The sequence below is a fragment of the Oryzias latipes genome, chromosome 10 (assembly GCF_053564925.1).
Source record: "Oryzias latipes strain Hd-rR chromosome 10, Olatipes_Hd-rR_3.1".
Classification (NCBI taxonomy): Eukaryota; Metazoa; Chordata; class Actinopteri; order Beloniformes; family Adrianichthyidae; genus Oryzias; species Oryzias latipes.
The window spans coordinates 17220440-17235483 of NC_136246.1; the positions used below are offsets into that span (position 1 = coordinate 17220440).

At 39.4% G+C, this 15044-nt stretch overlaps 1 protein-coding gene across 1 annotated transcript; it reads right to left on the bottom strand.

Moving 5' to 3' along the window:
- Positions 1 to 39: 39 nt before the first annotated feature.
- kdm2ab (lysine (K)-specific demethylase 2Ab) lies at positions 40 to 14542 on the bottom strand. The gene is made up of 23 exons (XM_011480081.4): positions 14255 to 14542; positions 13779 to 13816; positions 12457 to 12595; positions 11159 to 11237; positions 10978 to 11024; positions 10313 to 10491; positions 9979 to 10085; positions 9716 to 9809; positions 9401 to 9554; positions 9194 to 9309; positions 8933 to 9059; positions 8531 to 8802; positions 8364 to 8441; positions 7613 to 7867; positions 7205 to 7333; positions 6371 to 6457; positions 6007 to 6219; positions 5649 to 5678; positions 4514 to 5535; positions 2211 to 2374; positions 1980 to 2126; positions 1612 to 1827; positions 40 to 1498 (listed from the first exon to the last, which is right to left on the bottom strand). Exons 2-23 carry the CDS (start codon positions 13812 to 13814, stop codon positions 1317 to 1319), a joined length of 3873 nt encoding a protein of 1290 aa, XP_011478383.1. The 5' UTR covers positions 13815 to 13816; positions 14255 to 14542; the 3' UTR covers positions 40 to 1316.
- Between the last annotated feature and the right edge of the window lie 502 nt (positions 14543 to 15044).

Here is a 15044-nt window from a genome sequence, read left to right on the forward strand (position 1 = left end):
TGCACGGATGCTTTTCCGATGTAAACAGTCAGCAATAAATGACAATTTATATATTTTTTATTTTTCTTGAAAAATAACACAAATAACATGGTGTGGAACGGGGGGGGGGCGTCAGAAAATAATTACAATGCTACACAATTCCCATTTTATAATCTAAAAGAGGGGAGAGAGAAAAAAAACACATTTACACAAAAGTAAATATTTATATAAGTATATTCACTTTGAAGCATATGGCCAGGAATCTAGAGCTTTCATACAGAGACAACACTTGAAAAGAAATGAGCAAACTCTCCAAACAAAGTCTTTACATCGAATTTGACAAGTGAAAAATAGATCACATTTGATTTCCATCCCTTACAAAAGAAATATGTATACCACAGCGGTGTGGTGCTAGGATATCAACTAAATGTCGTCTCTGTACAAAAACAAAGCATTACGAGTTTGGGAAGAATAGCACCTGAACTTTAACTGCAGTTTGAAAATGCACCATGTTTTTCTTAAATGTATCCTTGGCTTCTCATCCCTCGCTTAATGCAGCCTGCCGTAATGTTGGGGTGAGGTCTTGCTGCCATGTTGATTGCCTATTTACGCCAACTTTGTACCATCTAACACTCACAGCCATGTCCTCTTAAAGTTTATACAACTGGACTGTTGTTGCACTTAATGACTGGTAAACACAAGCTGTTCCAGTTGTCAAACGTGAAAGTATCTTTTTTTTTAACCTTTAAATAGATTTATTTAAAAAAAAAGGGGGGGGGGGGGAGCAATTGTGCATGTTGCATTACTGAAACAAGAAGTCTTTTCTTTAAGCATCCAAATCGTTCAGAAATGAGCTTCAAATATATAAACAAATAAGACAGCTGTGAATCCGACAAATCAATCAGAACTATATTTAAAGATGTATTTGCCAATCTCCTAAATTGGGAGCTTGAATCATGACCATCGAGGAAGTTGTTCACAGGGCGTTAAAACAAATACAGCTAAGCTAGGGGTCTCCTGCGTTCTTGCCAATAGAAAAAAAAACATTATGCCTCTTAAAGAGAGCATTATATTCTCTTAAAAACAATACAAAATCATCCTGAGTTTCTTTATAGGTATGCAGGAAAGAAAATCTGTTTTTGCAGCCGAGTCAACCCAGTTTGTTCCTCGCATCCAGCCAAGTGAGAAAGTCCAAGCCCTCGCCCTGCAACTGTAGACCCCACCCCCCTTTGGATGTGAATTTTACTGCCCGAGTGTCATGCAGACTCACACGCAGATCCACACCCAAAGCTTTTGCATTTCAAATCATGGCTGCAGTGAGACAGAAAGGCAGGAATCTAGGATATCCTCTGGATCAGTTTTTCATCTGACAGGCAGTAAAGAGTGTTGACCGACAGCTCTGAGATGAAGGCCTCACAGGCCTTCCTGGAAACCCCTTTGCAGCCTCTCAGGTCAAGCTCCGAGATACACGAGAGACGGCGCAGGAACTTCAGACAAGCATCTGTCAGTTTGCTGCAGCCTAGAAAGAAAAAGGGACAATGCACACATTAGCTCGGCTAAAACAAAATGTGTGGAAGTGGATGCTTGCGGTTGCTGAATATAAACTAAATTCTGCCTACAGCCTCTTCTCACCTCCTAGATTGAGTTCTGTCAGTGTGTTTCGGGTGGAAGAGCCCACTGCAGTCAGCAGGTTGATGGAGTGGTCAGTGAGGACATTGCAATGAGAGAGATCCAGTTTTGTTAAATGGGGCATGTGACGGATCACCAGCCTCAGAGTGGAATCGCTGATATCCAGGCCTGCAAGGCGCAAACACTGCATGCTCCGAAACTGACAGCGGTTATCACAGCCTGGACCCCATTAGCCATTAGCACAAAAGGAAAAAGCAGAGATACGAAAACATGATTAAGAGTAGTTCAAAAGGAAAAGAACCAGATAAAAGACTGGACCATGGGAGACTTGTATGCGTTTCCATGTACCTGTGGGGTTCCCATCTACTCACCTGGAGGAGTTACCAAATCCCTAATCTGCAAGTCTTTCACTCCATCTGCATATCCCAAGTCCAGAGAGCGGAGGAGAGGACAACCAGAGGAGCAGAGAGCAGAAATAGATGACCAGGAACAACCTGCCAGCATCAGATCCTTCAGCCCTGCAAATCAGATTATATCAAATGATTAAATTCACTTTTACTGTTTTGCAAAATTAAATGTATATCGTTTTAAAATGCATGTACCAGGTAAGCGACCAACAAGCCAGTTGAGTTGTTTTTTGGAAATGTTGGTCCAGGACAAGTCAAGGGTGACTGGCTGCCTCTTGATGATCCCCGTCAGAGTTTGAGGAGTAACTGTGCGCTTGCTGCTCAGGTCGATTCGAGCCCAAAGTCGCTTGTCTAAACACCTTAGGAGAGAAACGCATTTAAAAAGGCTACCATTGTCTTTGAGTTATAAATATGAACAGATCTGACCAACACATGTGTGATGATGGCACTTGTTAGGCTGTGTCATTATTAGAGGAAAAATAGATCCAAATCGCAGCATTAAAAGCTTCTTCAAGGTTATAATAAGTTTAGATGAGAGTTATGAAAAACGCAAGCAAGAAGAACATTTCAGTTTTAAGCCACTATTGCAATAAAACTTAAGTAGAAACGTAATCATTTTGTTCTGGTCTCCTAAGACTGAAAATGGGAGTAAAACACAGAAATTTCTATAGTACTGTTACAGCACAGAAGCAGCTCACAAAGCCTGCTTATCTGCTGACACGTCTGAATTATTACAAATGTCATTCTTAAAAAATTAACTAAAAATAAAGAATAGTAAGAAGATGATCCAACATGACTGTGAAATTAATTCTTCTCAGTTAACTCTAAACAATGAAGCTTCAATGGAGTATTGATATCAAACATGACAAAATCAAACAATGGAGGAATCACATATTATATAAAATGAGATTTTTAGGGTTATAAATCACCCCAGAATGCAGCTACGCTAACTCAAAGCTCTTGGTAAAACACACTACCTTCTATGCTAGCTTGTCATTCATGCCGCTCCTTTGTGCTTCAAATAGAAGACTTTATGTTGAGAGTAAAACCACAGTGATAAAATAACTGACAGCTAAAAACCTTAGAGACAAACTAAAATCAAAGAGGTTAATCGAGGTTAATACTACAAATCAGCCACAAAGAAAAGATGCAAACAAAAGCATCCATCCTAAATCCACTTGGTCACAACTGAACTCAACCTGAACGCTGTGTGTTTGGCAAAAATAACCAATCAAACCTGTAATTCCGTGTTTGCTTAGTTAGTTCTATGCATTCTTTTTCTCAGTTTGATGTTCCTTGCAAAGGCTTGAAGTCACTCTAATCCAAATTTATTCACAGTTAGCTCTGATGACTTAAAAATGAAGGAAAGCTGGGAATTGCTGCCAAAAAAAATAAAATCAGGATTGAACTATGCCCTATTATACATATCTAGTCCAAAATCAATTTTCCCAAGTCATTAAAACCATAACTATTGCTAAATGACTAGCGATAGTGAACATAAGTTGGGAGTACTTACAAACTTTACAGAACTAACAAAGACTAAAAACGATTGTATGAAAAAATATTCACAAAATATTCTAGATATTTTCCAAACAAAGATCAAACTGATCTTTTTTTTTTTAAACAGCCCTGGAAACAACACGGGAGAACAGACTACAGTAACGTAAAATCTACAAAATAAATGTTCCTGTTTGGGTTTGGTCATGTTTACATGCTCTAATATTTCCAGGCATTGTGTCAAAATCTTCCCATCTAAAATTTATCTTAGAATAAATCTGAATAAAAATTCAGTTAAAGGGATTTTTATGCAACAAAACTTTAGTTAGGCAAGAGCTCCAAAAAATCTGTAAAAACTGAGTCTAAATACAATAAACGATCAATTAGACTAGAAAAAAAGGCTTCTTTACATCAAGACAGTAATGCAGCCATCTGTCCTGATTAGGTTTGGGGTGGGAAAAGTGACACAGTTTCCATGAAATCGTTTGTCACAGACATTTACTTCAGACCAAAAAAAACTTGGGTTGTCCTTTCTGATCAAGGCTGATCTCAATATCTCAGAAAATAGTGAGTTATGTGGAGATAATTTTATATCAACACTTGTGTTATGGTTGCATCAGTGTAAGTGATCTTTGCAAACCGTGTCTATAATGAGATGATTGCAACATCCAGGAAACCAACAGTCTCATTGATTACCCCGAAACTACCTGAATTTTTGATTTAAGACTGTTTTATGATCAAATATTTGATATTATAGTTCTGGTCTTCAAAGCTAAGACACACAAACACACAGGTTGGAGCCCGTAGTGACACAGGTTAGTTTTAGCCTACTGATGATGTGTTGTTGCAATGGTTATCCTACTCAATACCGACGAAAGTAGAATTAAGAAAGAAACATAACCAGACAGAACAACAATAAGCTCCTAACTTTAAAGCTGCTTTTGCTTTTTTAAATAAAGATAACTTGGAATGAAACTTCGTCAGTGAACAGTTCTTCTTACCATTTGTACCAGTTCTTGCAGACAGCCATGCACAGGCAAAGATCTGCTCGACTTAAGTAACGGAAGACAGACACCCACACCTCCCGCTCACAGGTCGGGCCGCTCCCACTGCTCTCCCTGTCAGCCTCACCCCCTCCATCCTGCAGAGCCGACAGAGGGACGCGAAGATGATGAAGCTCGGCTGATGAAGATGAGGAAGCTCCGTTGCTCAGCTTAGCTGGCTTATCAAGTCTTATTCCTTTGGAGGAGCCCGTTCTCTCTGTTTGGGAAAAGCGAGAGCCTAAATTGCCGCTCCGAGTGAGAGGCGGCGTATGTCTTTTGGAGAGGTGATCAGAACACGGGCCATTGTTTCTAATTGGAGGTCTGACAAGGGTCCGGCTTCGGTTGTGTGTAGCTGAGGAGGCAGTGTGAGGAGCAATGGCTTCTAATTTAGGGACAATAACTGACGGGTCTTGCTTTGCTCTGATTGGTCTTTGGAGTGTCACTTTAAGATTTATGCCTTTATCTTCTTTCAAAGTGTCCTGATCCATCTCCTCCTCTGCACCATTTTGGTTAGTAGCCTCACTACCATCCTGATCTCGTTCTTTAGCCCCTTGTCCTTTTCTCAGCCGAGGCCAGTTCTCCTTATCCCCTCCCCTGCCATTGTCCAGCACGCCCTCCTCTTCGTCCTCGTCGTCGCTGCTGCTGCTGTTTGTGCTGCTGCTGCTGTCCTCGCTATCCTCCTCAATATCGTTCCGGCTTCCCACGCTTCTGATGCCTCGTCCTGCTCCTCCTCCACGAAGCCTAACCCCTCTTCCCCGGCCTCTGCGCGGTTCTCCTTTGGGCTCAAGCATCAGGCCGTGAGGAGTCTGCTGACGCTGTAAGGATCCCGTCCTCCCAGCAGCACCGTTGTAAGGCGAGCCTCCAGCCCAGATGGAGCCCCGGCCTCTGCCCTGAAGTAGTCTGCTGGATGGAGAGCGCAGGCGAGACAGCAGCCGGGAGCCCAACAACCTAGGAGAGCGATCTAGAGACGATCGTCTTCTCTGTGGGGACAATCATGTTGTAGGTATTAAAATCTTGAAACCAAGATCTAAATGAAGCAACATTAATAGAATGAAGAGGTGCTGGAAAATCATTGCCAAAAAGAGTTTCTTACTGTTAATAGTTTAGTCCGTTCTAGTTTTATCTGGAACAAAGAAGACAACTGCAATTAATAAAAGCCTAAAAGACAAGGAGACACAGAAAATCTGGGCAGAGGCACTAAAGCTCATCTCTGTAGCATCTATAAACCAGTTTACTGCTGAGAAGAATGTCATGAAAAATAATGTCTTCCTCCCAAAACAAAAATGGTGATAAAAATGAAACTTAAACTTAACATTTATTTTGATTGTGCCACTTAAACAGATCAACACAACTGGTTTAGTTAGTCATAACATCCAGACACTGAGCTAAGCCCCGCATCAATTGTAAACACTTATTACAACACTAGAAAGGGTACGGAGAGTCAGATTTACCCTTTTCTTGAGTCTGAGCTCCAGCGCACTGGCTCTTTTGCGGCTTTGCTGATGCTGCAGTAGCAGTTTCTGTGAAGGCGGGGGTGCTGTTGGCCTGCCAGGTGTTCCAGTGCGTCTCCCACGTCTTCCCCCGTCACCCATGCCGGTCCTTTCTTGATAGGAAAGTTTGGATGTTGAGGCATCTGACTCGTCACTTTCCTCACTGCTGGAAGACTGACGTGAAAGAAAAGATTCAATTCTACATTAGCTATGATCATTTATAAAATAGATGCTGCTGAAAACTTGCATAAGAAAGAAAGAACAAGGTTAGAATAAGGAGACAAAAAAAAACAGAGAAAGACAAATGAAAGCCCGTTTTATATACCTCTGATGCTGAACCTTTTCCTTGATAACATTTGGGACATTCCCAGCAGCTGGGTAGATCTTTATTGACCTTTCCTTCAGCAGGGTCCTGAAATATACATTTACAGGTGAAACCCAAACTACGCAAGTGCACCTTTTCAGGTAAGTGACCATATGATCTGGTCGCTGACAGAACAGACCAAACACTGGCATCAACAAGAGATTCTAGTGGATTTTTTATGTTGATCAAAAGTCTTAAGTTCAACATTCAGCTTCATCTGTACCACTGCACTTCTTTTGTTGCTTCTGTAATTCCAAATTTCCCCTTTGCTGTGTGAACTGCTCTGCTGTAGAAATGGCGTATACTTATATAGCGCTTTCTACCTTCTTACGAAGGCCCAAAGCGCTTTACAGTCACAGTCCCATTCACCCATGCACACACACATTCACACACAGAAAAGCAGAACACTTCTCATCAGTTATGTTGGGAAAAGACAATCAAAATAGCATCTAGAAAAACATCTTCCAAGTCAAATGTGCAAGATCTATGTAAAACAAAAGTCTAGGTCTTCCAACCTGTCATACATTTTAAAAAAAAACCTGTAAAAAGTTTTCCAACGTTATAAGAAAATTATTTCAATCCAGTTACTTTGCCCTCTCCTTTATTGCCCTTTTCTGCCTGATCTTCATCTAAAATGTATAAAAATTCTTTTGGTTTCATTTAGGGGTTCAACGGATCACAGATCACTAGCCACCATTTGGCACGCAAGTTTCAAATGTAGTTATACAAAGAAAGTTGTAAAGATTAAAAAAAAAAACATAAATGAAGAAAGAGACAAAAAGTTTAAAGACTTACTTTAACACACTGCAGATGGACGATCTGTGAGCAGGCAGTACACTCCATGAGGGAGTGAGTGCTCGGGTTGGATTCATCGAACTCCCCCTCCCCACATACGGCACATCTTGCTGTGTTCGGCAGTGCAGGCTGCAGTCAAATTTAAAAGACATTTCATTCGATATTCCTTATTTTTTTTACATCGTAGTTTAAAAAGAACAAATATATTATTATGTACAATAAAGATTTTTATGTTAAAAAAAAAACATGATTTGTAAAAAAAACAAACAAACATGATTTGTACTTTTAGGTACTTTTATCGTCATAACACTTGTGTAGAATGAAACACACAACATCTGCAACTTGTGTTTAGAAAGGTTATAAACAGAATAACTGTAATGAAATAGAACGATGGGGGCAGTTTCTTACCGCTAAACACTGTCTCATTATGCAGCTCTTTTTCATTCGTCCAGGTCCCCCAAATTTCCGCATGTCGTGGCAGTATTGACAGTCGCCACACTCCTTTCTGCAGCAGGCAGAACAGCGCTTACACCTCACCCGTCTGCGCCTCAGGGCTGAGATGGAAGAGCGTTTGGTAGGCCTCTGATGTTTGTGGAGCGAAGGACCAAGACGAGGACGGTAAAGAACAGGCGGCGGAGGAAGGAGGGGCTGGTACCAGGAGGGCTGAGGGAATTCAGCAGTGACAATGAACAAATAGGTCAGTACAAGACAATACCTGTCGTTTTTTGAATCGTCTTTGTGCTTGGAACCTAGCGTGCATAAGTGCATAAGACGATAGAATCCACAGCAGTATTACTTCTGCTTTGTGCGATTCTTTGATTTGTGGAGCAAATCAAAGAATCCTATCTTGGATTCCATAATACTTTTCTTAAGGCTTGTAGTTGTACATAAAAGTTTTATTGTTGCTTTATTAAAGTTGAATGGTACCTTGGGCATTACTGCAATCCTATAGAGGTGGAAATTCATAAAAGGTTCTAACTAAAAAAAGGAAATGGAAGTGGTAGATGGATTTTCTACAACTTGTTAATTCAAACAACAAGTCTGTTCTTAAAATACAATGTGTTCAAAAATGTTTGTCAATCAGATGTTGCATTTAAAATATTTGACACTCTTCTACTTCATAAACAAACATCTGTGAAGAAATGTGCTCTCTGCTCACCCTTTCAGGCCATTTGACAATAGGTTCTCCGGTATGCGCCAACTTGACATTGTCCTTTGCACATTCCTTCAGAACAGCCTGAGCCCAACAATAAGAGGTGGAAGGTGAGAAAGCATTCATCACGATTGAATGTAGCTAAACTTGCAGAAAATCTAAAAAGGACCCACCTTCATGTCATCCAGCAGGGCTGCTGCATTCCTAATCCCAGTGGGAACACACTTTTTGTGGGATGGCAGCTCCTCCAGCTTCCCCAACAGATTCCACAGTCCCTCCAACTCAAATGGAGTTAGGACATGCCGAGGAGTGATAAGATGGGCCTTCTGATCTTGATGAAACTCTTCTTCCTTGACCTTGATTTCATTTTCCATGTCGCTGTCAAATCCTTCAACGGCTTCGGTCCTCGAAGGGTCGCTGACTTCAAGGTCGGCTGGAATCAGTCCTACAAAAAAAAAAGGACACATTTAAGTCATTAGTTTTCTATGCAATCAACTCATACTGCCAAGTGAGGGGGAACAAAAAAACAGGAAAAAACATATCAGCAGTAATCCATAATGTTTATATTTTCTTACCGATGCCAAGTGAATATTTCTGGAACTCTGGTGTGAGGTGGGAGATGTTGGTCAAACAATAAAGGTATCTTTCCAAAACATACCAGCACATCTCATAATAAAAAGGGTAGCGAAACTTTGCTGGCACCTAAATGATCAAATTAAAAATAGAAATCTTAATCATATTGGATAACCACAACTGTAGTTTACAATTTTAAAACAAAATGCTGATATATTAGTAAATGTATCTTGTGTAAAAATGTAGAGGGAAATGAGTCTAACCCGTGTGCGATCCTCAATGTTGTAGATGTTAAGCTGCATGGGGATGTTGAAACTGTGAAGGAAATTCCCACCAAAGACCAAAGTGTCTTCTGGAGTGTACACGGCATGAATCCATCCTACATGTAAAAACACAGCAAGTGGGAATAGGGGTTGGTGCACAGCCTACAGGCTAGAGAAGACGTGGAATAGTTATGAAAGACAACACACCTGAAGGGATTATGAAGGTGTTGCCTTGCTTAAGCTCTATCCTCTGACAATCGCAGCATTTATCCCCCAAGAAGATGTCACCCTGCTTTCCTGACAAAACCCAGTTCTCATACATCTCCAGGTTCTGAGGAGTGGGTGGAATCAGCCAAAACACCTGTATGAGGTTAAAAAAAAAGAAACAACATTTGAAATGATTGAAGTCTACTTTGATTTATCAAACTTGCATTGACATTAATTTTCTGAGCATAACGATAAAATAAAAAGTGATAACGTGAGAATGTTTAATTAATATTTTAATGGACTGTCAAGTCTGACCTTTCCTCCTCGAAGGATGTGGTACCAAACTGAGGTCCCCCCAAAATCAATGTGGAAATCTGTGAAACAGCCTTGCACACTCATGAGACAATACCTGGGAGGAAAACATAGCCAGCATTTAGAGTCAAAGTATAAAGAAAACTGCAAGAGAGAAAACTAGACCAAGAATGAAACTAAGATTGTTGGACATGTTGAAGTGGCATCAGTACTGCACTGGTCACATTGTAAATACTGAATGCAGCCGAGTTTGCCATTTTACTCACTTTTGGACTTTAGGATAATGCATGTCTATAATGGCATTAGTTGAGTCTCTCTGTCTCTCCTTCAGATGACGAGGCCACATGTTGTCCACCCAGTCAATAAGGTCCACCTGGAGAAAGAAAAGAAAACCCATTTACTTACACCCATATGCAGTTCCCATTCTGCTAAGCATTAGATCAACCACATAGTGTTGCACCGACAGAGCAGAAGCTGCAGCGAACCTCATACTGAGCTAAAATAAGGATTCAAATAAGACAGCTTTTTTTTTAAATACTGCAATAAAACAGGATGATCTTCACTGAGGATACAATTGAAGGCAAAAAGCTTTTGACTCACTGAAGCCGGCCGCTTGACCAGATTCTCCAGCCTTGTGTGACTGAACTCCAGACTGATGACATTGTAAAGTTTTTCTCTTTCTGATGGTGGCGTCTCATAGTAGCGCCGCCACTGAGCCATCGACATCTCGATTCCTTTCTGGGTGTTCACATCCATAACATCGACAATACGCCGACTACCTGTAAGATAATCAAAAATAGAGCAATTAGAGGGTCTGTAGAACACAGTTTTAGCTTTGGTAACAATGACCCATTAGATCATTTTTATATACGTGTTGCGTAGCACGTCACACCTAGGATGGAATGATTTAGCAATACTAAATTAACAGTTAATTTACTAGACAATCTTTCCAAAAAGCTTTGACAAGAACTCAAAACTCCACAAGATGGGCCAGGAAGATGTGAATGGGAAATAAGGGAGACCCTTACAATCTCTTCTACTGGTTTTCAGATGTTCCTGCACTACATACTGCTGTCTCTGTAAGGTACGTTCAGCCAACAAGAAGCTGCTGTGGCAGAGGTGGCTGCCAAGGTTTCTTAAAAACATTTATATTTACTTGGGAAGTGAAACCAAATTTGAATAAAATATTTCTTGATGCACATACTATATTTTGAATGACAACCAAAATCATGTTAGTTCCAAAACCACAAACAAATACAACTTACCAACAAACAGTTTGACATCACTGACACTGAAATCGGAATCTGGCATTCTGTAAAAGAGAACATTTGTTTTAGTTCATGCTTTCACAAAGTTGATTGGCAACTTATTTTTAAAATAAAATAGATGATCTGCAAGTGTTTGGAATATAGCATACTAAGCAGTCATGCAATAATATTGACTTACTGTAAACCGAGGCCATCAGATGTCTCAAAAACAATGGGATCCCTGAGCCCTTCCCTCTGAATGTATTCAAATGTGAAATCTAGACATAAAACAAGAGATAGGAATAAATCTCAAGGAGTCATAGTTTAAATTATAATCTGATTACTTCTTAAAACTAATAGTTTAAATTCCTAAGGCAAGACAATTTGATTTGTGAAACATAATTCATGCACAGGTTATTCAAAGTGTTTTACAGAAACAAAGTCAAAAGAGAACCACAATAAATACTATAAAACAAACAAAATGCTATTCTGATTTAAAACTAAATTACAACAAATGAAAACCCAATCATCAGATATCTCAGTATTTAAAAACCGACCATCAAAACCAATATAACTCAATCAAGATAAAAAGTTAAACGACTGATGAGCATCGACATGACTGAGCGACAATAACCAACATCACGCGTGCTTTTGAAGATCCTCTCCTTACAGGCCATGCGAATGCAGGCAAGTCCCTGATGTTGTCTGGTTACGGTGGGCCACAGAGCTAATGTGCTTTATCCAATGCCCAGTTGATTCATAAGTAAACTCAAATAAAAATGAAACAAGAAGCTTTATTGTCAAAACGTCTATCTAAAGTTGGTCATAAAGGTGCTTGTTGCCAGTGCAACAACAGTGGCTTCTGTGTGAATTTGAAAAACATTTCAAACTGCAGAATAATGAGAATTCTTTAGTAGTTCAGATAACTTAGTTTTCCAAAATGTACAAATTCACAATGATGGGACATAAAAATGAAATTAAAGCAGTGTAGTGACAGACCATGTGGTACAGCAGATCCTATGGTGCAAAACGCTAATGAAAGCAGTACTATGCTGTGGTGTGACTACGCTACCCAGAATGCCTGGAGGGGGATGGTTAGAGGGGTTTATGGGACGTTCTGTATATTTTCTGGCAAATTGTGCTGTTATGCACATTGCCTCTTATCTGCAATAACCAGCCTTTGCAGAGAGAGCAACACAACAGAAGCGTTAAACTTCATTCACAACAACTTTCAACATTTTTCAGTTATAAGATAAAGTAACTAAACAGCACATCATAACTTTACATTTAGGTTCAGTATGCATCACTCCACAAGGTCCCGACTATGCAATTCATCAAGTAGCGTGACTTTGTAGCTTACCAAAAGCACACTGAAACATTTGGACAGGTTAGTAAGACAATTAAACAGTTTTAAGTTATGATCTAAAAACATAGTAGTTATTATTTTAATTTTCCAACAAATGTAGTGAATTTGTAATTCATTTGGGAACATCTCACCTTTTCCTTTCATGTATTTGATAAGCTCGGAGCCAAACTTTCCACATTGCAATTTCTCCTCCAGATCAAAGGTTCTTTTCCCTTCAATTTCGTCATCTGAAATGCCATCATCTTGGTAGCGACGGCGTGTACCTGTGCGCTGAGGGCAAAGACAGTTGTCATTTTGGACTATTTCTTTATATTTACCCTTTCTTCACACAAGAAGAATTATAACACCCAAAAAACAAAATACTGTTTAAAATAATATCATAATACTGTTACAAATGTGACATAAAAAAACTCTTACAAAGAGATTATGTATAAGCTTTACAGTCAAATACTTGTTTCAAAAATGTATTTTAGAAAAACATTTATATTTTTCAGTAAATACATTACACTTAATTTATGGTGTTTTATTTACCTTAAGTAGTAGCATTAGGTGATAAAAACAGGGGATGTAACCTATCACTATTTACTTTTTTAAGGTAAATAAATCACAAAGAAAAAAATTGTAAAGCACTAATTCCCCAAATCCACTAAAAACCAATAACAAAGCACCACCATGGTAGGGGGTTAATCTTAAATACCCCCCCTTGCCACTCACACTTATGCAAGACTGCACGGCCAGACAGATGGAGCAAGCACAACACTTCTGCCCTCAGATCTCCCCGCCCCCATCCATTCATCGCAACAGGCAGCATCATCATACATCCACGCTTCTTGTGAAAATTTAATGACAGATTCATGACTGATTTGTGTTACAAATATTTTTAATGGGGTTTTTAAAATCTAAATAAATACCTTGCAGTACAACTACAAAAAAATCATTTATTAATTGTTATGATATGTATTATATAGAGAGAAGGAAGAGACCAAATTAAAAAAAAAAAAAAACAAGAGAAAGCTATCAAACAATGTATATTTGCGTCCACGCCTGAACAAACAGCCTAAATATATTTTATTTTCAGCAAGGGAGTGTGAAAGTTTATTGCCCCACAGTTGAGGGTTGTAAAGAGGTGAAACAAGGTCACATAGCTGCCGCTGCCGTCAGGTCAAGTGGTGAACTTGACCTTTTTATGAACCCAGAGAATTGAAATAAGTTCATTATCAACAGAGCAAGGAAACTCAGACTGGACAAACAAGACTACTGTCGTGAGTCTGTGTGCCAAAATAATAAGGGGCCTTTCCGATTCTGATATTTAGCTCCCTGCATCAACTAATTCGCGTTCCTGGGTTGTAAAACATATGTAGAACAAAAGGCTGAAAGCCACGCACATCCCAGGGGGACTGCTGTAAAGGTAATATAACGATTAAAAGGGTACCAGTGTGGTTAAGCTACTTACCAGGCGTTTGCTGTACCGTGTGTGATTATCCTCCATATCTGTAAAACATAAAATAAAAAAATAATCTGCCTTTGAAAACTAAAACAGACTGGTCTGGTTTGGTCGCTTATGACTGTTTTACTGTATAAGTGTTGGGTAGAATGAAAAGGATAGAAACATTTCTCCCTATTATTGAGACTACTACTAGGCAGCAATGCTAACGCTAGCTGAAGCCTGCTAAGGTTAGCCTTACACAAAAAACATCGTTAACATTATGCTTTTGTCACTATATTCAGCCACCAGCAACATGGCGAATCTCTGTTTCAATATGAATATTTAGAGCTCCTACGTATTTACAACCGACGTTTAAATGGCATCACCCGAAAGCAGTAAATAGCCCACTTGACTATCGCTTTCTTAAATCGTCAGCTACCGCTGACGCTAGCTAGCTAGCTGTTGTTAGCCTGCTTACGGCAGTTGCAGGCTTTTATCTTTACCTCTGTGTTTTCACTCCGGTCGGATGCTGTAGTCAAAGTTGTGAGCCCCGGCTAGAGCGTCTGAAATCTCTCAGTGAAGTTTCTCCCATGTTATGTGACAAAAGCTCAATCACGGCGTTTTGTTTGTTATTGTGCTATAAAGTTACGCCGATTCGACGCTCCAAGCCGCCATTTCAGCTGGTCAAAAAACACAACTCACATACACAAAACCGAAAAAAGGAAGCCGCTGATGTCCCGCCCCTCTTTTGCACCACTGGTCTGAAATATTACCATAGAGACGCTCTGATTGGCTACAGCGGGTGACCTTTAAAGAAGATTACACCAACGGATGCTCGTTTTATCTTCTCGCATGGAGCTTCTTCGAGATCACTTCTTTTTTTTTTCTTTTTACAGAAGTTTTAATTTTCCTCATTCAAGTTAATAATACGGCCTTTTTGTGAAACCAATATAAAAACATTTGATCTTTTGTTTTTGAATGTATATATGTTAGCTTTTGGGAAGATTGTTTGTGTTTGTGCTGCTCAAACTTTCTTATTCTCATTTAATTACAAAAAAACACTTAATATAACTTGGTATGGCTTCTGGTGATAAATTGTTTGATTTTGCATTTCATATTTTATTAACATCTGGGAAATGTTTCTTTTCCTTTCAATGTTTCAAGAGCAGATTCCTTAAAAAGTAAACCATTATTCAATACATTCCATAAAGAGATCTGTTTATATTTTAAATCACCAAAGTTTATGAAAAACAAAAATACAAGAAAGCTGTCTACTTTCATTAAAGAAAAGAT

Bases quoted from the DNA above. Each gene is read 5' to 3' on its own strand.
- kdm2ab (XM_011480081.4), bottom strand. From the start codon at position 13,814: ATGGAGGATAATCACACACGGTACAGCAAACGCCTG. The intron at 12,596-13,778 runs GTAAGTAGCTTA...CTTTGCCCTCAG, and splicing joins CACGGTACAGCAAACGCCTG to CGCACAGGTACACGCCGTCG. The intron at 9,555-9,715 runs GTCAGACTTGAC...AACCTCATACAG, and splicing joins ACATCCTTCGAGGAGGAAAG to GTGTTTTGGCTGATTCCACC.